This window comes from Suricata suricatta, chromosome 11, assembly GCF_006229205.1.
Source record: "Suricata suricatta isolate VVHF042 chromosome 11, meerkat_22Aug2017_6uvM2_HiC, whole genome shotgun sequence".
NCBI lineage: Eukaryota > Metazoa > Chordata > Mammalia > Carnivora > Herpestidae > Suricata > Suricata suricatta.
The window spans coordinates 27,994,840-28,022,371 of NC_043710.1; the positions used below are offsets into that span (position 1 = coordinate 27,994,840).

The 27,532-nt window shown below is 42.8% G+C and overlaps 1 protein-coding gene across 2 annotated transcripts in view; it reads left to right on the plus strand.

Annotated features, from left to right (window-relative positions):
• WT1 (WT1 transcription factor) overlaps window positions 1-27,532 on the plus strand; it is a 48,468-nt gene that overhangs the window by 16,965 nt on the left and 3,971 nt on the right. Inside the window, exons 3-6 of one of the 2 annotated variants that reach the window (XM_029957171.1) lie at window positions 919-969; window positions 19,974-20,070; window positions 23,367-23,517; window positions 26,902-26,991. In XM_029957171.1, the coding sequence (XP_029813031.1) occupies window positions 919-969; window positions 19,974-20,070; window positions 23,367-23,517; window positions 26,902-26,991 (389 nt within the window). The remainder of the gene's footprint in view (window positions 1-918; window positions 970-19,973; window positions 20,071-23,366; window positions 23,518-26,901; window positions 26,992-27,532) is intronic. The other variant, XM_029957170.1, reaches the window with a different exon arrangement.

The window sequence follows — 27,532 nt, forward strand, 5'->3', positions numbered from 1 at the left end:
GGATTAAAATACTTTCCTTCCTCCCCCGGTTGGTGGCTTGTGGTCAATATTACATTTTCGGGAATATAAAAAAGGGATTTGTGTGTGTGTGGAACAAGGGAGTTAAGAATATTGAGAAAATGCAACGTGACCTTTACTTACTGAATTTTTTAGAGTTCTTCAAAATTGTGTCAGTTCAATCTCATTTAATGTTTGTTTTACTAATGATATCACAGATGTTAGCTGTTACATTATCTAACTGAGAAATATTTTCAGTTTATAATGCCCAGGATCCAAATTCGTATTTGATTGATGATGATTTGCACACCGTAGAATAAGATGTGCTCACACCTGGTTGAACCAACAGGTTTTCTTCTTCGTGGTTTATGTACAGTCACAATAGGGAGAACACACATAGGCTGGGGAAATTCTTTGCACCTGAAAATTTAAAAAAGGCAAACAGCTGGGACTTGCTTTCAAAAGTACAAGAACTCACTTTTCATTTTCTAACAAGTCTAAGTTGATGGGCATTAGGATATGGCTCTACTGAAGTCCCTGTGACACCCAGGTACTCTTCTAGGTCACCTCACTTAATCTTCCTAACATTGTAAGGCTTAGGTATTGTCACCCTGTTTTCCAAATAAGTAAATCAAGCTCAGAGACTTACATAACTTCCCAAGTTCACATCATATTAGGTGGTAGAGCTGGGAGTCCAGATCTAATTCCAAAGCAGAGGCTCTTTCCAGCCTCTTTCCATGTGCTGCCTTCCACCCCATCAACAGCCCAGTGGCACCGGAGACTAAGCTCAACACTCTGGACTAGACAGCTAGCTTCACATCTCTGTGTATTAGTGGCTTTTTATTGGATTCTGGGATCTGGGGGGCTTGCTAGAGCCACGCATGCTCCATTCCCCATCCCCCACCTCTTCTTCTCTTCTAGAGTTGCTGCTGGGAGCTCCAGCTCAGTGAAATGGACAGAAGGGCAGAGCAAGTGAGTGGACTATGCGATGATGGCAAAGCCAATGATGTAGGCCTTGTTGACCGGTGCCTGGGGTGATGCAGGAGTTAGGATTGACAGTGGGTAATCAGGGTAGCCGTTGGTGCAATGGGATGGGAAGAGTCTCTGTCTCTGTCTCTGTCTCTGTCTCTGTCTCTCTCTCTCTCTTATTTATTGTTGACATATTGTGGGCTAACCTGGAGGTGATGACAATTCTCATCAACATACTCCCAGAAAAACAACTTTTACAATGATGCAGCAGAAACCCTGTTCATTTCCTCTAGAATGTTTTACTAAATACTACATTTGTGGTATGATACATAGTCCTGTTAGATCAGTCAGATCTTTCAGGCATACCTGACATTCTTTTTCTTTATTTGCTTTTAAATCTCTCAGGGAGGGGTGCCTGGGTGGCTCAGTTGGTTGGGCGTCCAGCTTCAGCTCAGGTCATGATCTCACGGTTCGTGGGTTTGAGCCCCGCATCGGGCTCCATGCTGACAGCTCGCTCAGAGCCTGGAGCCTGCTTCAGATTCTGTGTCTCCCTCTCTCTGACCCTCCCGTGCTCGCACTGTCTCTGTCTCTCAAAAATAAATTAAAAAAAAAAATCTCTCAGGGAGAAGTTAATTTTTACCCCAAGTCTGCCAGAATTCTTGGCAAAACCTTTTTTTTTTCATTCTCAAACATCTGTGACTTCCCAGCCTTATAGCCTACACCCTGGGACATTTCTGTCGCTTTCGTTTGATTTTATTCTCTCTTCTGGAACCCCTGAACTGGTCTTTCTGTCCTCATTCTTCTTTCTTTTGTTTGCTTACTCAGTCCTAGCTTTTGAATCACCCTTCAATGATCAGCAGAGTTGTTTTTCAGTCTTCCAGGAGTTACTGGTAGATCCTTCTCCTCACGTCCTTCCCCAGTTTTTCTATTTTATCCAAACCTCACCTTTCTCTCTCTAGACCCAAAAGCAAAAAAGCCTATTTATTTGCAATTTTCCTTTCCACACTTTCATCTAAGGGGCTACTGCAATTTCAGCATTTTTGTCCTTCAACTTGTCTGATGCTTTTTCACTTCTTGCTCTCACTTTTTCTTTCTGGATCCTTTCCTTTTCTTCTCTCTCCCATTCTCAGAATTCAGAAACTGTCCCCAAATTAAATGCCAAGAATAGGCAGAAAATGATTGTGAATTCAGCAGTATGTTTCAATTTTTTAAATATCTTCATGCTGGAGTACAGGGATTGTTTGTTTGCTTGATTACAAAAATGACACATAAGGAATCTTGGCATGTGTTTGACTCTGGGTCTTTCCATAGTAGAGATAATTTTGATACCTTTTAAGGTCTTTAAACACATGATAGTAGTCACTTGCTGGGGAATCAGAAGCTATATTGTAAGGATGAAGTACAAAGTGAAGTTTGTTTTGTTCAATCCCATTTAAGAAAAGAAAAAACAACTAGAAGAGTTTTTATTGGTCTGGTGCTTGCATTTTGGAAAAGGAGTTCTGAAACCAAAGTGTATTTCTTGAATACTATGTTTATTCAGAAAGCTGAATGAAAAGGATAAGATGTCTCCAGTAGGTTGTCCTACAGAGGAGCAGCTCTTTGGACAGCAAAAAGTCGCCATTGTCTAACATACTAACATCTTCTTTCACACTGGATTTATCCCTTTAGAACATATTGTAAGTCAACCAATCAATGTCTGTTTCCACTTGTGATTTATGCTATATGTGGAGGTTAACATTATTAAGCCCTGTGTAAGGGGCTTTATGTATGTTTCCTCTTTTGATCTCATGGCAATCCTAGGATGCAATGGTATGTCCATCTTTCAGATGAGGAGAGTGGAGAGACTAAGTCACCTAATCCAAGTTCACATATCAAGTAAGTGGCAGAGCCATGTTGGGACTCATTTCTCTTTGAGTCTAGGATCTGAGTCCTTGATCAGAGTGTCTTAAACTTTTTAGATAGTGACACTTAAAACACCTTTTACAAGATCCAGTATACACACATGCACACACACACATACTCACACATTTTCATAAAACAAAACTGTGTATGCTGATGTTTTCTACTGTATTCCAATCATTTTTTAAAATGCTTCTTGTGATGTATAGATTGATTTTACAACCCACTGATGTGTCATGACCTACAGTTTGCCTCTCTTATGGTTCTTAAAAATGGCTATTCCTTAGTTCTTCCCTCCAAACCAAGGAACTGCCAAGAACTGCATTCAGTTGAGTCTGTTATTCCAGTAGAAAATTGGGCTTTTGTCCAGGGGAGACACAATCTGGGTGGGTGTCATTCTTCTTTCTGATGCCAGATTCAATGACTTTTGTCCTGGTATGAAAACACTGTTAATATGGAAAATACATTTGAATAAAGATATTCCATGAAGGAAGATAAATATTTTTTAATTTAAATCCACAGTTAGTGTCTTGCCACTGTTTAAGTCAATGGTAAGAAAAATCATGGTGACACAATAGATACATAACAAAAAACATTGGAGGTCTGACTCCTGTTTGGGAGAAAAAAGTAATTTTCATATCACTCATAAAAATGAGGCATTATCATTTTTCTTGTCAAAAAGGTTATGGATTTCAGAATAACCCTCACTTAAAATATTTGTTCATGTCATTTTTCCTTGAAAATTTTACTTAAAAAAAAAAAAAGAACAGGGTTTTCCCCTATGTCCTAAGCAGGTCCTTGGAGACGTCTTTCATTAGCTGTCAGAGAGCAGTGTTATTACAGTGGGTGGGCATGGGATTTTAGGGAGAGCGTGGGCAAGACGAGATGAAAACATGATATAATGGGGAGAGGGGATACTCTTGACCCTGATTTACTCCTCTCTCCTCCTCTTTGTATTCATTTTCTGATATCTGTGTGCCTATTGAGATCAGAACTACTTTTATGACTTCAAATGGGAGAGTATTGTATTTCAATTTAAGTCAAAGAAGGTACTTTATGAACCCAGTTTCTTAACCTCTGACCCTTTTCTTCATTCACAGATGAAATTAGATTTTTTAAAGTGGGTCCCTGGGAGATAAAATTGCCAGGGAAAGCATTAGTCCACCTTTATGAATAATTCTGTTTATGGGACTTTTGCATTGCCCGCTTTTTATTTCTTTAAAAACCTTTCCTGTGTGTTCTTAATGGCTGCTGATTTCCTAACGCTGCTCACAAGCCCCAGTTCCTCCATTAGTCTCTCTTTTGTCTCTCCTGAAGAAAGTATCCTGCAAAATGGAGTAACACATCAACCTTGACTGTGGTCCAAGTTATTAAAACAAGGAAGAAGTTATCTCTGGGGAGTTGGGCAGGGGGAGTGGGAAATCGAACACAATAGAAATGTTGAAGGAGTGCTGAGAAAAATGAATGTCCCTTTGCTGGTCCAAGAAGTTCACAGACTGTTGGGAACACACAGTATCTGACCTGTGGATGGTTGAAAGGAACAACGAAAGATTCATGATGAGTGATGGGTGTATGGTGAAAACAAAACTGCGTTTTGGTAGGGCCACGGCTGTCGAATCTGGAGAAAATCCCCACTAGACATGGTCTCATCCCTGAGAACCTGTGCCAAAAGAGATAACTGTCTTCTCTGGCTGGGAGTTCCAATACACAGCCCAGTACCTTCCCATTCCAGCTCATAAACATAAGGTACTTGTCCAAGAGATTTACTTCTTGAAAATAGATGGCCTGCTTTTAAGTGGCTCCTGGAGTAGGATGCAGAATGAAGGTGGAGAGAAGCAGGTCTGTGAATATCAGCATTCCTGAGTGAAGTCCTCCAGCTCCACCCCCAGCGAAACTTGGTTAATTTCTCCTTTTAAATGGTTACCTTTATGCCAGAGAAAGTGGTTCTTTGCCTTGACTTGAACTCCACTGGGATGTTAGCCATACTGCCAGGACAAACATGGGACTCCTGGGTTAGCAGGATGCGGATGGAAACTGATCTTGAGTTGTGTCTCTTGTTCCTTGCATCTAGAGCAGACTTGCTTCTTTGCCCTCATCTAGAGCAGACTTGCTTCTTTGCCCTCACCTCGCTTCTATGCCACGTCTTTCTTCTGCATTGCCTTCTTTGCTGTTTGCCTTCCCCACTCTTTTCTCTTTGGGCATATATTCAGTTAATGTATTTAATTTTTTAAGTTATTGAAGTAATGTACACAGATTATAGAACACTTAGAAAATACAACTATACAAGGAAGGAAATTACCTCACCCCCAGTATTTCCAATGAAACTACTGTTAATATTATGTTGCATTCACTTTTAACCTTTTTCTATGCCTACATATACGTTTGTATCCTTTTCTTTTTTTATAACAAATGACTGGGCTTCAGCTTCTTTAGGCCATTGCAAAATTCTGTGTTTCAGTCATCAAGAGAACATTTTTGCTCAACTTCATTTAAAAAAAAATTCTGGGCTGGGGTGCCTCGGTGGTTCAGTTGGTTAAGCATCCGACTTCACCTCAGGTCATGACCTCACCATTCGTGAGTTCAAGCCCCACATCGGGTTCTCTGCTGTCAGCACAGAACCAGCTTTGGATCCTCTGTCCCCCTCTCTCTCTGCCGCTCCCCCACATGCACTCTGTCTCTCAAAAATAAAATAAACATCAAAATATATTTTAGCCTTTATAGGCATCATCTCCACATTATGTTTCTAACTATTTTATTTTTAAGCAGGGAGTTATTTTCATCTTGTAAAGGTGAGGGAAAATGACAGTTTTGTTTAGATCAGGGGAGGAAAGACGTCAAGCAGGAAAGATAGAAAAGGAAGGTGGTGGTGAAGGGGTCCAAGATGAATATGAAGAGGACGATGGACTCAGCACAAGAAGATGAAGTCGGATTCCAGCCTGTTGATCTGTTGATAAAGGTGTGTGTGTGTGTGTGTGTGTGTGTGTGTGTGTGGTGTTTATGTGTGTGTGGGGAGATGGGTGTTGGAGAGGGAGAAGTATATTATTTACTCAAGAAAAAAATCATAACCTCTAACTAGGAGAACATTGACATGGAAGCCATGCTAGTAAAAAGTCATCCATATAAATGCTTCTCTGAATTGAGGGGCTATTGTGTATATTAGTAAGGGCTTTTTCTTATTAAAAGTGAACAATTTCATTTATTCTAGCTTTATATATTTTTTAATTTTTAAAATGTTTATTAAATTTTTTAATGTTTGTTTATTTTTTAAAGAAAGACAGACCATGACCAAGGAGGGGCAGAGAGTGAGGGAGACACAGAATCCGAAGCAGGCTCCAGGCTCCGAGCTGTCACCATAGATCCTGACGCAGGGCTTGAACCCATGAACTGTGAGATCATGACCTGAGCTGAAGTCAGATGCTTAACTGAATGAGCCACCCAGGCGCCCCATGCTAGCTTTATTTCTAACTCTTTATTTTAAAAGCAAAGCCACAGGTATAATGTTCTTAAGGCCAAGATGGTGCTTGATCAAAATGAAAACAACTTTCCCCCCCTTTACCATGAAAGTAACACAGGCTTGCTTCTGTATTTAAAAATTCAGGCCAGTACCAAAACATTATAGAGGAGAAAAGGTATCTGTTCTCTCACCACTCAATGATAACTAATTTTTCAACATATTAGGGTGTGTTTGTATCTGCAGAGAGAAACTTTTGGAAACATTTACTGAACTCGTAACTGTAGTTGTCTATGGAAAGATTAGAGCGAGAGAGGGGAAGCCTGATACAGATGGGTGTAGGAGATCCCAGAAGAAGATAAACAGGAGGCACCTGTACAAGACACTTCTGTGGAGTTTTGCTGCAAAAAGGAGGAAAGAAATGGGCTTATAGCTAAATGAGGATAGAAAGTCAGGACAGGGTGGTTGCTTATAATTTTGTTTTATTTTACTTATTTATATTTAGCAAGAAGTACTGGCATGCTTGTTTACCAATGAGAATGACCAAGAAGAGGGAAAAAGTTGTTGGTGGGAGAGGATAGAATTGCTGGAACAGTGAGTGTCCTCGAGAGAGAAGAGGCTCCGTGGGAAAGTGGTGGCTTCGTAGCTAAGAGCTGGGATAGTTCATCTAGTAATGTTGATTTGCAAGAGTTCCTTGCTGAGAGGAATATTAACCCTTTGTTTGACATATGCACTGCAAGTATTTTCTCTGGTTTGTATTCTAACTCTTTTAATGGTTTTACCTTTTCCTGCCAGAAATTTTTGTTTTTATGGTAAAAATTATCAGTTTTGCTTCTGCTGTTTCAAGTTTTTGGCTTTTATATCATGCCAAAAAGATTTTTCCCATCAGGGTGCCTGGGTGGCTCAGTCAGTTAAGTGTCTTACTCTTGATTTCAGCCTAGGTCATGATATCACAGTTCATGGGATCAAGCCGAGACTCGGGCTCTGTGCTCACAGCTTAGAGCTTGCTTGGGATTCTCTCTCCCTCTCTCTGCCCCTGCCAATTCACATGCTTGCATGCTCTCTTTCTCTCAAAATAAATAAATAAACTTAAAAAAAGTCCTTAAAAGATTTTTCCCACCTCAAGATTTTTAAAATTTAGCTTTTTTATTTTTTGGTGTTTTTTAGTTTATTTTTAAATTTACCTTTTTAGATTAAATTTTTAATCTTTATTTATTTTTGAGAGAGAGAAAGAGACAGATTGCAAGCAGGGGAGGGGCGGAGAGAGAGGGAGACACAGACTCGGAAGCAGGCTCCAGGCTCTGAGCTGTCAGTACAGAGCCTGATGTGGGGCTTGACCTCAAGAACCATGAGATCATGACCTGAGCTGAAGTCGGATGCTCAACCAACTAAGCCACCCCGGTGCCACCATTTTACATTTAAACGTTTAGTTCATCTTGCATTTATTTGGCAATTTGATTCCATCTTGATTTGTTTCTAAGGGACTAGTCAGTATCCCCAAACTCTTTTGAATAATTCAGTCTTTACTCATTAACTTCAAATATTACCTTTATCAATTCTTGGATCCTATCAAATTCTTTGGGTCCATTTCTAGACTCTCCTCTCCTCTTTTGATCAGTCTGGTTCTTCTTGACAAGCATCAGACTGTTTTCTTTGCTATAATGTTATAATGTGTTTAAATATATGATAGAAAAGTTTACTAGCATTGTAGATCTTTTTTCAAACTAATTCTGGCTATTACCTCTTGTTTATTATTCATGATGGATTTTAGATTTACTTTGTTAATTTCAAAGTCTTTATCAATGTTGGTTTATTAATTGTGACAAATGCACATATTAATGCAAGATGTGAATCAGAGAGGAACCTGGGTATGAGATATATGACAACTATCTGTATTATCTTAGAATTTTTTCTGTATATCTAAACAATTCTAAAATAACAAATTTATTTTTAAGTCTAAATTAGAATTTTGAATGAATTGTTTAAAAATTAATTTTGGGAGCACCTGGGTGGCTCATTCAGTTGAGCATCTAACTCTTGATCTCAGCCTGGGTTTTGATCTTAGGGTCATGAGTTCAAGTAGGCTGAGTGTGGAGCCTACTTAACAAAAGTAATTTTGGAGACGATTGACTTTTGAAAAAGAACTAATCCTTTCTTCAAGAATGTGGATGACGTTCCTCAACATTTTTTCAAGTCTTGTTCTGTGTCAGATGTCTCTACTTTGAATTTCTTTTTTTTTTTTTTCAAGATTTTTAGCAATAGTTCCTTTGGCTTCAAAATTTCTTTGAGAATGAGTATGATTCCATGAATATATTACAAAGATTTTCCTTTGTTTCTTCACTTTGAAATCTTTTGTTGTGTTACTAATGTTAGTTTGGAGAGAAGGGCCTGTGAAAAAGATGATTATGCACACACTTCACACCACATACCTCCATTTCAACTGGAGAAGCCCAGGACATCTAATCTTTTTTTTTTTTTTTTTTTTTCAGTGTCTTATTTATTTTTGAGAGACAGACAGAGACCAGTGGGGGAGGGGCAGAGAGCGAGAGGGAGACACAGAATCTGAAGCAGGCTCCAGGCTCTGAGCTGTAAGCACAGAGCCCAACGGGGGGCTCGAAACCACGAACCGTGAGATCGTGACCTGAGCTGAAGTCCAATGCTTAACCAGCTAAGCCACCCAGGTGCCCCTAATCTTTTCTTAATGTTTATTTATTTACTTTTGAGAGAGAGAGAAAGAGAGGGAAAGCGTGCACAGGATGCATGCATTGGGGAAAGGCAGAGAGAGGGGGAGAGAATCCCAAGCAGGCTTCACACTGTCAGTGCAGAGCCCTGATGTGAGCTGGAACTCATGAACCGTGAGATCATGAGCTGGATGCTTAACCAACTGAGCCACACAGGCACCCCGGGGGACATTTAGTCTTAAGAGCCCTTGCTTAATCTTAGGGTTTTAGGGAGGATAATTTTTTTAAGTAATTGAGCATAGCTGAGTAAAATTTTCAGATTCAGGAGCTTGTAAACTAGCTGGATAGGAACCTTTAGGAATCCGGGCTGAAACAATCCTGTTCCATCTTTTCCTGTTAGGTTTGTCTCTCTGTGGATCTGGGACACCCTAGCAGCAGTTTCTGACCATAGAGCCAAAGCACTGATAATAGTAAACCCAGTGAGTTGGATGAAGTTGGAATTCTGATGAACTATCACCTCTATGCCAGACACATGTAGGGAGAGAACAGATGTTTCTTACATGGTCTACATGAGGTGGCCTATGAAAATGTAGTTCCTGTGTTTGTGTGTGTTGAAGTAGGAATGAAAGTCCCACCTAAAAATACTCTTCCAAGCGGTAGGGCCCAGTCATATTGTGGGTTTTTGGACTGTGTTTTCTCCAAACAGTTGTGAGAAACTGGATTGAAATATTTAAAACATCTCTTAGCTCTGCTCTGAGTGTTAAATAAGAGGGAAAAGGACAGTTGGAGGAGGTTTGTGTACCATTTCAAGTGGTGAGGAAAGCGTGATGGCTCATAAGGGATGATTTATACAAGCCTCATTGTTAAGTTGTTAACCGCTCAGCCTGTGTCCCCTGTTAAGTAGTGGCTGATGACGAGGTTGCCTGGGAAGTGAAGACACAGGAGCCAGGACTATAAAGAAACTTTCAAAAGAGGAATACAAACTAGGTTTTAGTAATGACAACATGGTTGGAACAAGTAGGCATCTCCCAAAAGGTAATGCTTTGAAGGGACCATTACTCATTTATAGATAACATGTTTTGAGAAATTTGCTGAAACAATAAATCCAATTACTTTTAGGTAACTGCTAGATTGTTCATGAATCAAGACTTTTTCTATAGCAGGTGGCAGAATCCCAGTTGTAACTGGCATCGATCAAAGGAGAAATTTAAGTTTGGCAGCTTCCTACATTGTATTTTTTTTAAGTTTATTTATTTATTTTGAAAGAGAGAGAGAGAGAGAGCCAGGGAGGGGCAGAAAGACAGGAGGAGAGAATCCCAAGCAGGCTCTGTGCAGACATGGGGCTCAAACCCATGAACCATGAGATCATGACCTGCTAAGTTGGACACTTTACTGACTGAGCCACCCAGGCACCCCTTACTGTATTGTATTCTAAAACTCCACGTCTGGGGGTGCCTGGGTGGCTCAGTCAATTGAGCGTCCGACTTTGGCTCAGGTCATGACCTCACGGTTCCTGGGTTCGAGCCCTGCGTCGGCTCTGTGCTGACAGCTCAGAGCCTGGAACCGGCTTCTGATTCTGTGTCTCCCTCTCTCTCTGCCCCTCCCCTGCTCATGCTTGTCTGTCTCTCTCTCAAAAAGAAATAAACATTAAAAAAATTTTTTTTAATAAAATAAAACTCCATGTCTGGATTCAGGGTCTCAGATGGTGTCCTTAGGACATGGTTTCATTGTCACTTGTCTCTGCTGTTTTCTGTGCCGGCTGGCTTCTCAGACAGGCTCTCTCCATCGTGGCAAAATAGCTCTGGTTTTTGGAAATTACAACCTCAAAAGGAGAATACCTCTCTGTTGGTTCTTCTCCAGCAAAACACCCAGGGACGTTTCTGAATGGCGTGGGTTGGGTCATGTGGATAGAGAATGCAGTGGTCTGATTGGCCAGGTCCTGAGCATGTCCTCACCCCTGGAGCCTGAGGGTGGGATTCGATGAGAAGGATGGCTTCCTAGAAAGGAAAAAAGCCCTGTTTCCAGAGGAAGGTGGGATGGATGTGGAATGGGCAGAACAAGAGACTCTCAGTAGAGAATTAAAACAAAGTTTATAAAAGTGGGGTGAGTCCTCTTCCCTCCCAGATAACATGTGGAACTGGGTATGGCAGGGATATATGAGACCTGGATAGAAAATAAAATGAAGGATGGCCCAGGGGAGAAGCCTTCTTTCTAATGCTCCTGGGAAAAGTGTTCATTATAAGGTACAATAGAGTTACTGTAGTATATTTTTCAGCAAAGGTGACACCACATAGGGGTACCTGGGTGGCTCAGTCGGTTAAGCGTCCAACTTAAGCTCAGGTCGTGACCAGGTTTGTGAGTTCAAACCCTGCAACAGGCTCTCTGCTGTCAGCACTGCATCCCATCCCTCCCCTGTTCATGCTCTCCCTCTCTCTCCCTCTCAAAAAAAAAAATAAAAATAAAAAAAGAGACACAAACTATATTGTGTTTTTGTTAAAAGCCAAGATGCATCTTTTTCTTGAGATCTGAACTGAAATGAAACACCTGAATGGTGGAGGAAGACAAGTTTTTTGAATAAAAATAATAGCTGATTGTTTTCTGCAGACCATACATCAGAGGAAATGTTATACCCATGATTCATAAGATTGTGGACATTTTTTTTTAACTCCATCAACTTTAACTTGGTTGTCTTATTTTTAGGTTCTGCTTTCTGTGCTGGATTCATATAATTGCTCTTTCCCATTATATTCACAGGAACAGAATAATCCTTTGCTTTGGCCTTTTATATACCCATTGATTTGTTATATTCCCACTATAAAAGATGAAATTATATGAAGAAAAGAGAATGGCTAGATGGCATTGCTGATGATGTTTGTGCAGAATTTTGTTTAAACATTGCCCTCAGCACATCACATTCAGGCAGAGAATAAAATCACGTGCACGTTGAGCTCGAGGTGGTTGTGCTACATGGCCACCACTTCTGACTATGTGCAGAAAGAAAATTCATATGTATTCATTTTCCCAAGTCACATCTTGTAAGTGAAGGGGAAAGTGAGCTCTGAAATTACTCTGGCTACAGGGAAATTGGGTTTTCACTCAGTGAAGCTTTTAAATGTAAGCATTATAGTGTAACCACTAAGGCTTCCTAAAAGTTTCTGTTCTTTTGGCTCTGAGTCCTCTAGTTCAAGTCCCACTATCTCTGTGCATGGTGCATCCTTGTGGATGCTGAGCATTTGTGCAGAGGCTTATTTATTTCTTTGGGCTTGGTTTGATTTTGATTGTCCTCCCTGAAGTCTCTTTTATGCTGTAACTGTCCACCTCTTCTTTTTTTCCCCCTAATGGTATTGAGATGTTGGAGATAGCAAGTCACTTGGCTGGCAGAATATCTCTCAATCTGGATTCAGCAGATTGCTTCCTTGTACAGTTTTTTAACTTTGGACCTCCATCACCTGGATTTCCCATAAAAAGATAGTTAGATCTAGAGGCTTGATTATACTTGGGGTTTTCACTTTCTTTCTTTCTTTCTTTCTTTCTTTCTTTCTTTCTTTCTTTCTTTCTCTTTCTTTCTTTTTTCTTTCTTTCTTTCTTTCTTTCTTTCTTTCTTTCTTTCTTTTTTTCTTTCTTTCTTTCTTTCTTTCTTTCTTTCTTTCTTTCTTTCTTTCTTTCTTTCTTTCTTTCTTTCTTTCTTTCTTCCTTCCTTCCTTCCTTCCTTCCTTCCTTCCTTCCTTCCTTCCTTCCTTCCTTCCTTCCTTCCTTCCTTCCTTCTTTCTTTCTCTTTCTTTCTTTCTTTCCTCTTAGCAAGAGTAATTGAAGACTGATGTGTTCAGCTTCATCTCTTGTGTTTAACCTTTAAAGAGGTACTTTTTGAACCTGGTTCCAATGCTCTTTTCCCTTAAAAGTGGCACACGAGACGGGGGTGACGGCTCTCAAGGCTTGCAGCAAAGTTTATTTTCAGCACCAAAAGAATCAAGCATTTGAGCATCTCATATACAAGCCTGAGTATCAAGGGTGGACAGAGACGAGAGGTTGATGGGTAAATTCCATTTTCTGGATGTGCAAGAGTCTGAGGTTTTCCAGGGTGCTTTCCTTCAACCTGATCACCTCTGCAGAGGTGAGAAGACAGAGGTGAAGATAGGGGGCTGCCCACCTGGCCAAGGACGAGAGGTGGAAGAGAGAAGTCCCAGATGGAGCTTTCCCCTTTTTGAATATTTATATCAAATGTTAATTACCTTCGAAAGTCGCTTTTCTTTTTTTTCTTCCCCCCTCTTTTTTTTTTAAACCTCTTCTGTTGATAAGGGATTTCAGGGCAGCTCTGGTTTTCTTCATCTGTAAAACCTCAATTCCTTTTTATTAATCTTCTTGTGCCTGTGGAATATCAAAATTAATCATTTCTAAAGAAGCTACTCTTCTAACAGTAAGGTTTTTTTTTTTTCTGGGACAAACTTAAATGTACAGTTTTTAGCATGAAGAGGGCTCATAATTTGTGTTCTATGAGGGGCATTTCTTTTTTTGCGAACTCTAAAGACACGTGTTTATGTACTTTAAAGCTGTCTAGGAAAAGCAGACTTTCTCAGGATGCATTTTTATGCATTTTAAGGCTGGTTGGGATTATGCACAGTCCACACCTCCACCAAGAATAAAGTCACGTGGTATATGCTCTACGAATAACTGTTTCTGCTTGGTGTACTTACCCAGTTATGTGGAAGTAGTTTTCTTAGTAGAAATTGTGCTCAGTTTTGATCGCTCTGTCACATATAAGCAGGCCATTTCTGTCATAGTTAGCTTTGTGTTTTCTTTATATCAAAATGAATATCATGCCACAGAGCAGAAGCTGGAGTGTCCTGAGGAGTGAGTATCTTGAGCTTGTTCCTCCTCACTGCTCCCTTCTCTTATCCTGCCCACTCCCACAGCATCTTTAATTCCTCAGCATGCCTGATTTCATTCACACTGCTGGAGAAATGAGCTGGGAATTAGTCCAGTGCCATGATGATAGACGTGAATGCAGGATGGGGTTATACCACCAGAATTGTCTAATTAGTTTTGAAGGAAGAAGAGTTCGCTGTCCTGCATTCAGGCTCCATTCCTGCCACTTGCCATCTGTCTGACTTTGGGCAGATAACTCAATATCTTCCTAAATCTCAATATTCTTGGCTGCAAAATGCAGATCTTATGAGTAAGTAATAGCAAACACTTACTGAGGGCATACCATGTGCCAAGCAGTGTGTGTGCTATCTACTTAGTCTCATTTGATGCCTTGTTGGTCTGATGGGGAGGTGCTGTTTTTCTTTGGGACCAGCCTTCTAGATTCATCTGGAGATAAAGGATCCAGATTAATTGAGCTCTTTCAAATGTATCTGTAAGGAACTGAGTAAATCTGGTTCCCTTGGTATGGTAGGTTGAATAATGACCCCCCCACCCCCCAAGATACCTAAGTCCTAATTTCTGGAACCTGTGAATGATGCCTTTTGTAGCACAGGAGACTGTGCAGGTGTGATAAAGTTAAGGATCTTGAGGTAGGGGAGATTATCCTGAATTATCTGAGTTGGCTCCAAATGGAATAAGTGCCCTTATAAGAAGAAGACAGAAGGGAGATTTGACTACAGAGGAGTGGTTGGAGATGTGAAAAAGGAAGCAAGAGGTCAGAGTGATGTGAGGAAGAGGCCAAGGGATGCAGGTAGTTTCTAGAAACTAGGAAAGACAAGGAAAGAGATTTTCCCCCCTTAGCCTCTAGAAGAAAATAGCCCTCCCCACACCTTGACTTTAAGACACGGAGGATGGTTTCAGACTTCTGATCTGCAGAATTGTAAGGGAATAAATTTGTGTTTTAAGACCCCAGATTTGTGATGATTTGTTACAGCAGCTGTAGGAAACTGATACACTAGAATTTACAGTTTTCTGTCATAACTTCAATGCTTAAAGCTACTTGCAGTTGGGCCAAATGAAGCTTAGAGGTAAACCATCGATACCTGTAGATAATGAGTGTGTCTGGAATTTATTGCCATGGCACTGGCCAAGTTTGCTGCATGGGGTAGTGTCTTCTCATACTTTCAAGGGTTCAGAAGGTGCTAATACTCTGTTTTCCAAGAACCAGGTGCATCCCCACCGCTACTTGGTTGCCATATGGAAGGAGACAACAAAATCAAGATGGAATTTTCTAGTTTGCAGCTTAAGCTTCCTGCACAACTTTTAAAAATGAGGTTGCAAACCTCAGGTGGCCCTGAGGCCAGAGATCTTTTATCTGACCTGACAGCAATTCTGTAAAATCTCAATTATTTGCCAGAATTAAGACTGAAATGATCTCACATAAAGATCTTGGTTTCTGACTTTTCTGGAGAATGGAAAGATCTGACAACACTGGGTTCATATGATTGCCAGACCTTGGCTGGTAGAGCAGAGTCCTTACTTTCTTCCTCACTCTCTGGGTTGGAGGGTAGGTCTAACATTTCTACCCTAAGAGAGATTTGGGTGTCTCCATTGCTTATCTGGTGGGATTCACGCTCCACTCTAGAGCTGCTTCATGAATGATAACACCATTGTCTCTGAGTCATGATAAACTTTAAGCCCACAACTGTCCAGGGCTTTGTGAATGCTTTATTTGGAAGGTGCATCTTTGGCCCCAGAAATCTCTTCACTAGGTGGGTGGCTCCTTGCTCTTCTTGGAAGGCTTTATGGCTCCAGACCTCTAAGAATCCTATCTTCACTCCTACTTAGTTCATCTATGGCTTAGTCACTGCAGCTGTTTAAGGCTCATTCTCTCAGGGAAAAGCTTGGCTTTACCTGACCATCTAAGCTACTGGCTGGGTCTTATCGATGGTGTCTGTTCCAATTCTGTCTCAGATTAATTCCCACTGATGACGCTTGCCTATCCAAATAACTAGATTCTCTGTGATGGCTTCCCTCAGGTTGCTGCATGGACAGAACTTCCTGAATATCAGAGAACAACTACTGTTCTCTGTATTGTAGTTTATAATAGTTCCCCATAACAGCAAGGAAGATCCTCTCTTTTTTTTTAAAGTGGAAACAAAGAAAAAGTGATTTTCACAGGTAGAGATAATATGAAATGGGATGGAAAGCCAGTGTTTTGGAACCCAAATTGAGTCAAAAAGATTTCAACTGTTGATGACTTGCTAAAAGAAATAAAATGGAATTTGAAGGATAACTGTGTAGTTTTGAACTGCATTAAAAAAATCATGTCTTCAAGCTCAAGGTTGGAGATCTGTGCCTTATTTGCAGTTCTGCTGTTGTAGAGGATGCCGATTCTGTTTGAGGGAGGAAGACCACCACGACCCGAGTGCTAGAAGCCGTGTTCCCTTAGATGTGTTAATTGAATCCTAATAGCCTGTGGGCCTAAGGCGTTGTGTAGTGTTTGACTGGCATACTGATTTTGAAAAATTTACAATGGAATCTCTTTGGGTGAGGCATGTACTTTCTGGTCTTATGCATTTATGTTATTTTCCTAATTCTTAAACTTTTTGTGTTTATGGATGGTCCTCCTTCCTCACCCTTTTGAAGGCACTGGGATTCATTTTAAGCGCACACATTGAGAGAGATGTAACAAAAGGAAAGGAATCAAGAGGCGGATGATACAGACAGTAAAGGGATTAGATACCAGTTTATGTTATAATCACTGGGAGCATGTTATAATCATCGGGAGCACCCCAGTTTTGTACCCTGGAAAGCTGTCTTCAAATCCTTGAAGGACTGTCATGTGGAAGAGGAGTTAGATTCCATCCATCTCCTGGAACACTTACGGACTCTGTGCATTAGTTAACTTCAGTCCCCAAGCTGAAAGGATACAGAGAGGAGCAAGTTGGTCCGTTTTCAAGGCCAAGTTTATCACAGAGCCGAGGAGACACAGAGGGATGGCTGTAACACACTGACTCTCATCTTTGCTTAGAAAGGCCTTTCCTCGCAATTAATACGCCCCATGTGGAACGGGCTGCCTTAAAAACTTGTCACCCGTCATATTGTCCAACTGTTGAAGATAAGCTACAGAAGTTTTGATATGAGGGTTGGAGTAAATGACTTTTCGGCCTCTGTTAGTGTACAGTCCCAAGGCCACTGACCTGCTTTCCTTTACTTATCTAGAGGGAGTTGTCACCATAGTAAATACCTGTGCGTTCTACTCAGGGTTCTGGGCGGCTCACACTGGGAAGAGCTTTGCAGGGTTTCCACAGTGTGGAATTGTGTTGATGTGTTTGTCTTCTGGCTTTTGCCTACAAAGCCAGTAGGCAAGGGCCCAGCTGTAGTTTTTATTCATGGACTTGATAGAAAAACCTAAGATTTATTTGGCAGGTAGTGTCTTGTTTCTGGTTGCTTCTTTTTCTTTTTTCTTAAGTTTATTTATTTTTGAGAGAGGGAGAGAGAGGGTGAGGGCACAAGTTGAGGAGGGGCAGAGAGAGAGAATCCCAAGCAGGCTCTGTCCGTGCTGTCAGCATGGAGCCAATGCAGGCGGGGCTGGAATTCACCAACGTGCGATCATGACCTGATCCGAAAGTAAGAGTCAGGTGCTTTACCGACTGAGCCACCCAGGCACCTCTCCAGTTGCCTGTTTGATGCATTGGCTTACATCTGGTTCTGAGGATCATCATTACCTTTGAGTGGGGTAGCACTTCATTTCCTGGAACAAGTATTTGGAGGAAAGTCTCTCTCTCATGCCCTCCAGGAACCCAAGTAACATCCAGAGATTAACTGCTAACACAAGAGATTCCTAATTCTTCCCCTTTGGTAGCAGAACTTTAAAATATTTCAGATTTCTATTGTGTCCCTAGAGAGCACCTAGCCCTAGAAAATGTGTAAGTCACATTTTGGCTCCATGAAGTTGACTAAACCAAGCAGAGGGAGCATGTCTTCATCGCCTTCGAGGCACGATGTTCTGGTGGCATAATTCTTGTCCTGTCCTCTTTCTGCTACCACATTGCCACTGTTGTCAGCTCTAACATCCCCACTGCCTTTATAGTGTAACTGTGAGGAAGGCAGACGTGACCTCTTTTTTGGCAAGTGCATTGTAAGGTTCAGAAAGGCAGATGCTGTCTGTGGTTGGCATTTCCAAGTTTTGCATGTGTAACTCTGGTTTAGCTTTTTGGGACATATCTCCCCAGATGTGTCAAAAATCACCTGAAAGATGCGGAGACAAAGTTGATTAAGTTAATGGGAGCAGAACTGCCACCAGTTCCTGAAACTGCTGTCACTATGTATGCAAGGGCGACAGGCAATTCTTTCTAAAAAGCTTGGAGTCAGAGTGAAACATGAAATTCCACAGCTCCTGTGGCTGTGGGATGTGTGGACCATGTCTGTCACCCTGGCAGACACCCTTTCCCTTCAGGAGTTCTCTTCCCTGGGAAGGTGGGACTTGACCCAGCCCAGGTTTTCCCCACACCCACAGATGGAGTGGGCTAATGAGCCAAGCTGCCTGCCTCCCACACCGGACCCCGGGCATCTCGGGGGGGTGGGGGGGGTAACAGAGGCAGAGGGTGGGGACTCTCAGCCCTGACAGGGAGTTAATTACACCTGAAGGCTTAAAAAAAACTGTGCATGGACCCCATCATTCCCCAAGCTAATTTTGTAAAACAGTTTTATAAATTCCACATACCATTTAGTCCACTCGTTCGGAGTCAAGACGGTAATGGTTTTTAGTATAGTCACAGAGTTGTACGACCGCCTCCTCAGTTCTAGGACATTTTCGGCAATCACTCTCCCATTTTCTCCCAGCTTCCCAAGTCGTCACAGCCACTCCCCAAACCACTTTCTGTCTCTATAGATTTACCTATTCTGGACATTTTGTTTAAATGGATGCACACAACAGGTGTGTTCTTTGTGACCGGCTCCTTTCACTTAGTGTGTTTTCAGGGTTTGCCCATATTATCATGTATTTTGTATCTTTTTATTGCCAAATAACATTACAGTTTAGGAATGTACTATGATTTGTTCATCCGTTCATCAGCTGATGGACCTTCGGGTTGATTCCATTGTGTGGCTATTATGAATACTGCTGCGAATACACAATGTGTACACGTTTATGTGTAGATACGTGTTTTAATTTCTCCTGGGAATATACCTAAGTGGAATTTCCAGGTCAGATTATAACTTTATGCCTAATCTTTTGTGGAACTGCCAAACCTTGTCCAAAGCAGCTGCACCATTTTACAGAGGTATTTCATAAAAGCTCCCTGTGGTGATTCTAGCTGTGATTATAAAGCGCTACCCATGTAGATAAGAATCCTTACTCTCCTCGTTTGGAAGTAAACTAACTGCAGAGCAGATACCAGCTCTGACCTACAGGAGAGAATACTTGCAGAGCATTCACTTCTCTAAGCTGTCCTTTCAGCGATCCACATCCCGTGGCCTTGCCAGCAGTCCAGGATTAGCTTGAGCACTGAATAGGGGAGAGGCAGCGTGCTGCTGGGGGAGATTACCCGCCGTCCACTTCTGGCACGGGTTGGCTGCAAAGAGTTAAGTTGATCTGGAAAACTGCTTTGTCCGTTAAGTGGAACAGGGTCACTGATGTATAATCCCCACTTCTGAGAATGTGACATTTCTTCTGTGTCATCACTTTCTTGGAGCTCTCTGGTAAAAACTGAGTCACAAGTTGCCGACAAAAATCCATTACACTTAATGTGAAACTTGAGGTATCTGCTCATTCCGGAGATATTCGCAGCTGTCCGTTCTGCTGGCTAGATGGTAAACAACTTGCTGGGGATGAAAGCTGTTGTGACTTTTCCCAGCTTGTCTGAGAGGCATAGACCCAGAGGGCCTCCCTGAGCAGGAGGGAGGCCGTGTGGTGGTGACACAAGGGTTGAACGGCCCGTGCCCTTCACAAAGCCCTGCTTCCAGAGTAGCCCGGGTGGAAGGACGCAGAAACCAATGGCTGTTGTCCTGTGAACGTTTTAAAAACCTTCCTTCTGCTGCAGACGCGCATTTCCAAAGGGCACCTGCGGACCCTCCTGAGCCTTGTTCTTCCCTCTCTGTGTTTGCAGCCACGGCACCGGGTATGAGAGTGATAACCACACCACGCCCATCCTCTGTGGCGCCCAGTACAGAATACACACCCATGGTGTCTTTAGGGGCATTCAGGTGAGAACTCGGGTTGGGGGGAAGGGGGCTGGCTGGAAGGGTGGTCAGTGTCTCTCTTCTTCTCAACAGCCTTCACTTCCTTGCTGATGGCCGTTTGGCCCTGGTAAGTCTGTTCTTAATTATAGGCTTCTCTGACAACAAGACCCTCTCCTCTCCTGCTGGGCATAGAGGGCAGCCTCCTGTCCATGGGTCATTGTGAATGCGGTCATCTCCCTGACTCAGACCAAGAAGCTTCTGGCAGGATCCCATCCCTTCTCCCTTCACTGCTTAGGTCACCTCCACCAGGTGGGCTTACTCTCTTCTAACTAATGACCTGGACTCCTGACTTCCCAAGTCAGACCCTTGAGGTGGTCTGCACTGTAAAGTGCCCAGAGGTAGGCTCTGTTTTGCCGAGTGTTGTGATAACCGTAAGGACAGTGATGGTGCCCACTCTGTTGGTGCTGCGCACTTTCCATGTGCCAGGCATTGTGCTGAATTTTGTAATGGGCTTTTTGTCTTGATAGAATTTTTGGAGCAGTTTTAGGTTTAAGGAAAAATTGTGCAGAAAATACAGAGAGTTCCCATGTCTTCCCTCTTCCTCCCCAACAGTCTCCCCTATTATTTTTTTACGTTAATTTTTTTTATAGTTTATTGTCAAGTTGGTTTCCATATAACACCCAGTGCTCTTCCCCACAAGTGCCCTCTTCCATGCCCATCATCCCCCTCCCCCTATTGTTAATATCTTGCATTGGTGTAGTACACTTGTCACAACTGATGAGCCAGTTTCGGTTGGTTATTGTTAATGAAAGTCCACAGTGTACGTTTAGGGTTGACTTTTGGTGCTGTCTGGTTCCATGGGATTTGTGAAATGCATAATGCCATGGCTCTACTGTTACATTATCGCACAGAATAGTTTCACTGCCTAAAAATAAAAATGTCTATGTTCTACCTATTCATCCATCCCCCCCTTTCTTCCCTCCCCTGGACAGCCACTGATCTTTTCATTGCTGCTATAGTCTCGCCTTTCCCCCAAATGTCATCTAATTGGAATTATATAGTTCAGACTGACTTCCATCACTTAGCGATAGGCATTTAAAGTTTGCCCATGTCTATACTTGAGCTTTATTTTTTCCATTTAATCCTCAGTGCACCTGGAGGAGGTGGGTTATTATTATCTCCACTTTATGGATGAGGAGACTGAAGGTCAGAGATGAGTGGCTTGTCCACAATCACATAGCTACGTATAACACAAGTCTTGTCTGACTCCAGACCCCCTGTTTTGAACCACCACGTTGCATTGCTTCTTAGGGAGACAGAGGCTGTGAGCAGTTTGGGGGAAGAGGGATCTCCAAGGAGAGTGAGGGAAGTGAAGTAAAAAGGTAAACATTTTGGAGAATTCAGGGAAGTCATTGGAAGGCCACCTCAGCAGAACCTCTTTTGGGAGGTCAGAACCACACGCAGTGACCAAGGGTTTGCATGTGTGACTTTCACTTGTGATGCTGTGGGTGTAACATGAGTAACTGTGGTCATAGTTTGACCAGCATAGTCAGTAGCCTAGAAATAGATTGTGTGTGAACCAGGCCCCCACATGATGTGTGAGGCAGGGAGCTCTGGGATGTCCTAATTGATGCTTCCAGAAGCATCAGGGTGATAGAACAGCATGCTCCCTCTGCCCAGACCTTCCAAGGGTGAGAATAAAGCTGCAGGTTACAGAAATACAGAAATCTGATGGAAGTATGGGAAGAGTCATACCAGTCTCTCCTTCAACAAATACCACTGGAGTCCTCCACCAGGACCCTTGACTGACTTTGACAACTCAACTTTATATCCCGTTGCTGCATGAGCTGCACCTAAATTGAATGAAAGCAAGTGAAGGAAGTCCCATTTGCCTTCCTTTCCACCAAGCCCAGTTTGTCACACTCCCTGTCATGGCTGCTGATAAACTCCAGCTCTCACAGGTGTTGTTTCACTACTGACTCATTTTCTCCCAGAGTCTACCAATCAGACGTAGATGGCTCACCATTTAAATGTACCTTGAGACACTGTGGCCTGCTGTGACACAGCAAAGCTCTATGTCACTAAGTACTTTTCCTTCAGAAAAGAAGATGTCACAGTGCAAAGCAGTGTGAAATAGAATCTAGAACATAAGTAAGCATAGTGTGGAAAATGCACAGGGCAGGGAATGGGTTAAGCTTAGAGGCAGTTCCAGGTCTTCCACGTGCTCTTTGGTCTTGACTTTTGCACATCTGTAAGAGAATGAGGAGGATTTAGTGGCCCCTGGGGTGCTCCCACTGCTTCTGTCTAGGAGTCATTGATCCTGAGAGCAGGAAGGAGAATTAAAAATAATTTTTTTAATGTTTTTATTTATTATTGAGACAGAGAGACAAACAGAATGTGAGTGGGGGAGGGGCAGAGGGAGAGGGAGACACAGAATTTGAAGTAGGCTCCAGGCTCTGAGCTGTTGAAACAGAGCGTGATGCAGGGCTTGAACCCAGGAACTGTGAGATCATGACCTGAGCTGAAGTTGGCCACTTAACCAACTGAGCCACCCAGGTGCCCCAAGGAAGGAGAATTTGCCTCACTGGTCCCTTTAGCACTGTCGTGGAGGACCGACCATACACCTACACACTCCCACAAGATCAAGGAAATAAACAATGAAGGACATGTAAAGTGCACAGAAGGCAGACAGTGTGTTCTGGTGGTGGTATTAAACGTTTACATTGGCTACACCATTGGTCCCTGGTGGTTTTTGCCCCTGCACAGAGAGAACCCTCAAATCTCAGGGGCTTCTTCCTTGTCATTTACTCCCACATGGGAAGTCTGGTCAGTTTGGGGTTCATTTAGTATCCTATATTTTCCTCTAATAAGGACTGCCTTACCTGTTGCAGATGGGGCCTGAGGTCATGTGGCCATGTGTCCAAATGGGAGGAGGTAGAATAGAACCTGGGACTTTGGACTTCCAGACCTCACTGCCTCAAGTGGAGAAGCTGAGGGACAGGGGTGGATTGGGAGCTCTTGTAGTCTCCAGCATTTCTTTTCCAGATCCTCTGGCTCAGCATCCCCAAACAGACTTCAATGAAGTGCCAATTCTTGTTGATCAATAGGGATGACGTTGAAGCACTACATGGTAGAATGTCCTCGTCTGCCACCCATTAGTGGTGTCTGCTGTGGGCATCTGGGGTGTGCGTGGGAGTGGTTTCAGTTCTTCAGATCTGCCGTCTCTTCCTCGGGTATATTCTAAAGCTCTTTCCCTCAGGACTGACATGAATGTTCCCTTGTGGCTTAAAGCCTTCATTTCTCTTACACTCTGCTTGTAGGATGTGCGACGTGTGCCTGGAGTTGCCCCGACTCTTGTCCGTTCGGCATCGGAGACAAGTGAGAAACGCCCCTTCATGTGTGCTTACCCGGGGTGCAATAAGAGATATTTTAAGCTGTCTCACTTACAGATGCACAGCCGGAAGCACACTGGTAAGTGTGTCCGCTGTCCAGCCTTCTTTCTGGTGACCTTTGGGTAAGTGTGGTTCAGGAGCTCCTGCTCTTGGCTATCACACCTCTTTGGACACAGGACATTTCTTGGATCGACAGTAGGCAATGCTTTGAAAGGTCTGGCCAAGGTGATTAAAAACAAAAAAGGCTGCAGGGGCATTTTGTATCCTGACTGTCCATCCTTTAATTGCAAAAGTCAGTAAATTGTCTTCAGGGAGGGCTGAGCAGAGTGATGGAAAGAGAACTCCACAGAACTAAAGAGACGTACTTGTGTTTGAATTCAGGACCTGGAGCAAGATACTTAACCTCTCTTTGAACCTCATTTTGCCTTGTGGAAGATGGAGACGACAATGCCTACCTTATATAATTGTTAAGACTAGATTAACTTAAAAATTTTTAATGTTTATTTTTGAGAGAAAGAAAGACAGAGCATGAGTGGGAGAGGGGCAGAAGGAGAGGGAGACAGAGAATCCGAAGCAGGCTGCAGGCTCTGAGCTGTCAGCACAGAGCCTGATGTGGGGCTTGAACCCAAGAGCAGCAACACCACGACGTGAGCCAAAATGAGACACTCAGCCAACTGAGCCACCCAGGCACCTCAACACTAGATTAACTTTTAAAATCAAATGGGATTAAAAGCATTAGATACAAAGCACCTAGTATAGTACCCTATGTTAATAGTCATAATAAACAATAGTGTAACCATTAGAATAACTATTAGGTTTTCTAAAGAGAGAGGACCTATTCTGAGAGTTTGGTAATCAGATAATTTTGAGAGATTGATGGGCAAGGTCATCATAAGACTTAGGGAGAGATGGTCCAAAGAAAAACTTTCAACTGCTGGAGTCAGTAAGAACCAACCAGATAGGAATAGGAAAATGGATGTGTAGGTTTAATTATTATTTTCAATCTTAAAAAAAGGTGATTTTTGATGACGTGTCAAGGAAAACTGATTTTCTCATAGGTCAAGGGATTTGCCTACCTCTAGGAAAGAGAATTGGCCTTGGTCTGGTTCTTGGCCATCTTGGATGTGAAGAGCCATTTCACAAATGTTTGCTGTTGGTCTTGTGGGCACTGGATGGGAGTGTGGTTGGGTCTCCGCTGCAGGGAAACAGTGTGAAACACAGGCTTTCCTGCAGGGCAGCTGGTGCCATTTCCCCCTCATTACTGGAAGGACAGCTTCATGGTTACAACTACCCTTACTGTTTTGTTATTACTGCTTATTTTGCTTTGAGGAAACTGAAGAAGAGAGTGATTTTGCACTCAGACCACATGCTTTGAGGCTAAAGGTGTGAGTACTAGGGATCTATTATATTTTTACATGTTTCCCCAAATATGATCACTTGAAAATATCTGTTTACGTTATAAGGAAAATGATAGAGTAAAATCGTGACTGAAGAAATGCACGAGAATGCATTGAAGGCAATATGGTTGTCGAAACTTTTAATGGGGAAGAGGCACTTAGCAAGCAGTAAGGGGGAGATGTGTGTGTGAAGCAAAAGCAGTGGAAAAGATGGCCAACACCCCCAGACCCACCTGAGGCTCTAAGATGCTCTTCGTTGCAGAGACAAGACTGGTATTTAGCAGTCCTGCAGCCTTTTTTACTTGAAAGAAGGCGTCTTACCTACATGTAATAGTATTAAGTACTTCTGTATTAAGTACTTCTATGTACCAGACTTCCTACATGCATTATTTCATTTAATCCTCACATGCTGAACAGTTAGTTATCAGGTGGGTAGGATTAAGTGGACGCAGGACCCAAACTCATGCCTTTTAAGTCCAAGTCACAAACACCCTTCTCAAAAGTTTATAGTCTGTTTTGGAGCCAAAATACACACAAATGGAAAGAGATGAAGAAGGCATAGGATAACGTACTAGAGCAGAGGATGGAGGAACTTGAGGAGAATTGCTGATTTGAGCTAAAGTCATCCCAGAAGGAAGGGCTTAAGCTGACCATCCAAGGGTCGGTAGGGTCTGGTAGAGGAAGTTGAGAAGGAGCAGAAGCAGAAAGGCAGGGAAAAGAAATTGGACTAAGGAGGGTTGTTGAAGTATAAGGCGCTGGGCCAGATGTAAAAACAAAGTTAAGGGGAGGCTCCTGCCCCCGGGATTTTCCAGCCCACGGAGGAAGCTAGCCGTGGCTGCAGCCTCTCACCTCGGATGTTCTATGATAAATTCTGCACTGAGGGAAGAAAGTGCTTTCAATCTGAACATGAAATTTCCAAGAAGGCATTGCAGAGGAAGCAGGGGGGTTTGGTGAGGGACGTACAGCAGACTTTTTGAAGGGTCGGAATGTGGAGATAGGGACATGGGGGGTTGGGGGTCAGCAAAGTGCAAGGCAGATTTGGGGAATGGTGAGCTCTGGTACAGCAGGGATGCAGACTAATCAGGGGGAAAAAGCAAGTTATGAAGCCTGAAAGGGAACTGAGGACTGCCCTGCAACAGGAAGATTCACTGGTCCGGGGATAGCTTGCTCTTCATTCCAGAACCCTGGTGACTCAGAATTCTCCTAAGAAGGTGGGAAGAACCGAGGTCGCGCAGTGCACTCATGGGGCTTAGTTCCCAGTATTTGGCAGAACTTTCTCCAGCAAGGACAGGGGTGGGGCTTCGCCATAGAAGGTTGTGTAATCCCACTACTGATTTCTCTTGGATGAAAGGATACCAGAAACTTTCTAAATACTTTGGCTCCTGGTTTAACTTGAATGTCTCACAACCATCGGGCTGTTTGTACTTGATTCAGGAATGAGAAGTCAGTAGTGGAGATTCTCATGGAGCACCAAATCTTTAGGCCATAACACTAAAACACTTAACTTCACGAGGCCAGCTCCAAGGTGTATCCATTCCAGAATTCTGCCTCCAACTCAATTTAGGAGTTAAGACTTGTTTGGTTTATTATTGATGTAAAGACTCTCTACCAGTATTTTATATTTTATTTTATTTCATATTTATATTTATTTTTTTTGAGCAGTGCTCACGCTAAGCCTTTTATGTGGATGGTCTTGTTTCCTCTGTTTATAAATTCTTTGAAGCTGTCAGATTATCAGCCTGATTTCTCAATAAGAAAATAGCACCCCACCCAGAGCTTTAAGTGTCAGGGCTGAATGTGACCCTAGTGTCAGACTTCAGAACTTGAGCTCCTGTCCACCAGAACTCACAGGTTAGGGGCCATCCTCAGTCACCCGGATTCCCATTCGACACCCAGCTTGTGTACAGGGGGACCTTTAGCCTCACGTTGCCATGGGCCATACGACTCTAACATGGTCCACCGAGTGCCTTAGGCAGTTGAGATCCCTTCAGTCCCCTTAGAAGTCACCTTTAATGACATCCCCACCTCCAGCGTCATTTTCAAATGGACTGTGTGTCTTCCCCAAGGTGAGAAACCATACCAGTGTGACTTCAAGGACTGTGAGCGAAGGTTTTCTCGTTCAGACCAGCTCAAAAGACACCAAAGGAGACACACAGGTTTGTAGGCTCACTTCTGCTTGCTGGCAGTATGTTCTGGGTTGCAGCTGCTTTTGTGATTCTTCTTATTGTTGAATATGGATGTGAGAGGGTTAGCCATTTGTTTAGTTTTTCCAATAATCTCCCCCCCCCGCCCCCACCGAATATTTGGGGATTTTCCTTTTCTTAAAAGAAAGAAAAGGAAGCATCCCACATTTCTCCTGCAAACCGCAGGACAGTGGGATCCCACCAGCCATCTGCTGATGACAGGCTGAGCAGCCGTGAAGAACAGGGTGGTGGAGAGCACAGTCCTAATTTGTAGCGTGTGATTCACTTTTTCAGTCTCCGACACAGCTGGGAAATTGGTGAGAAGCTGGATGTTTGTGGTTAAGGACTAGTTGTTCCCAAAACAGAAGCAGGTCTTCAAGGATTACTGTTGCAGAATCAGGTGGCTTTGTTCTGGGTCTGGGGAACTGGGGGAATCTGAGGGTGAGACAGACATCACAGGTGGCGGGAAATGCCCAGCTCCTCGGGCCACCAAGAAGCAGGACTTGTGGGCCTC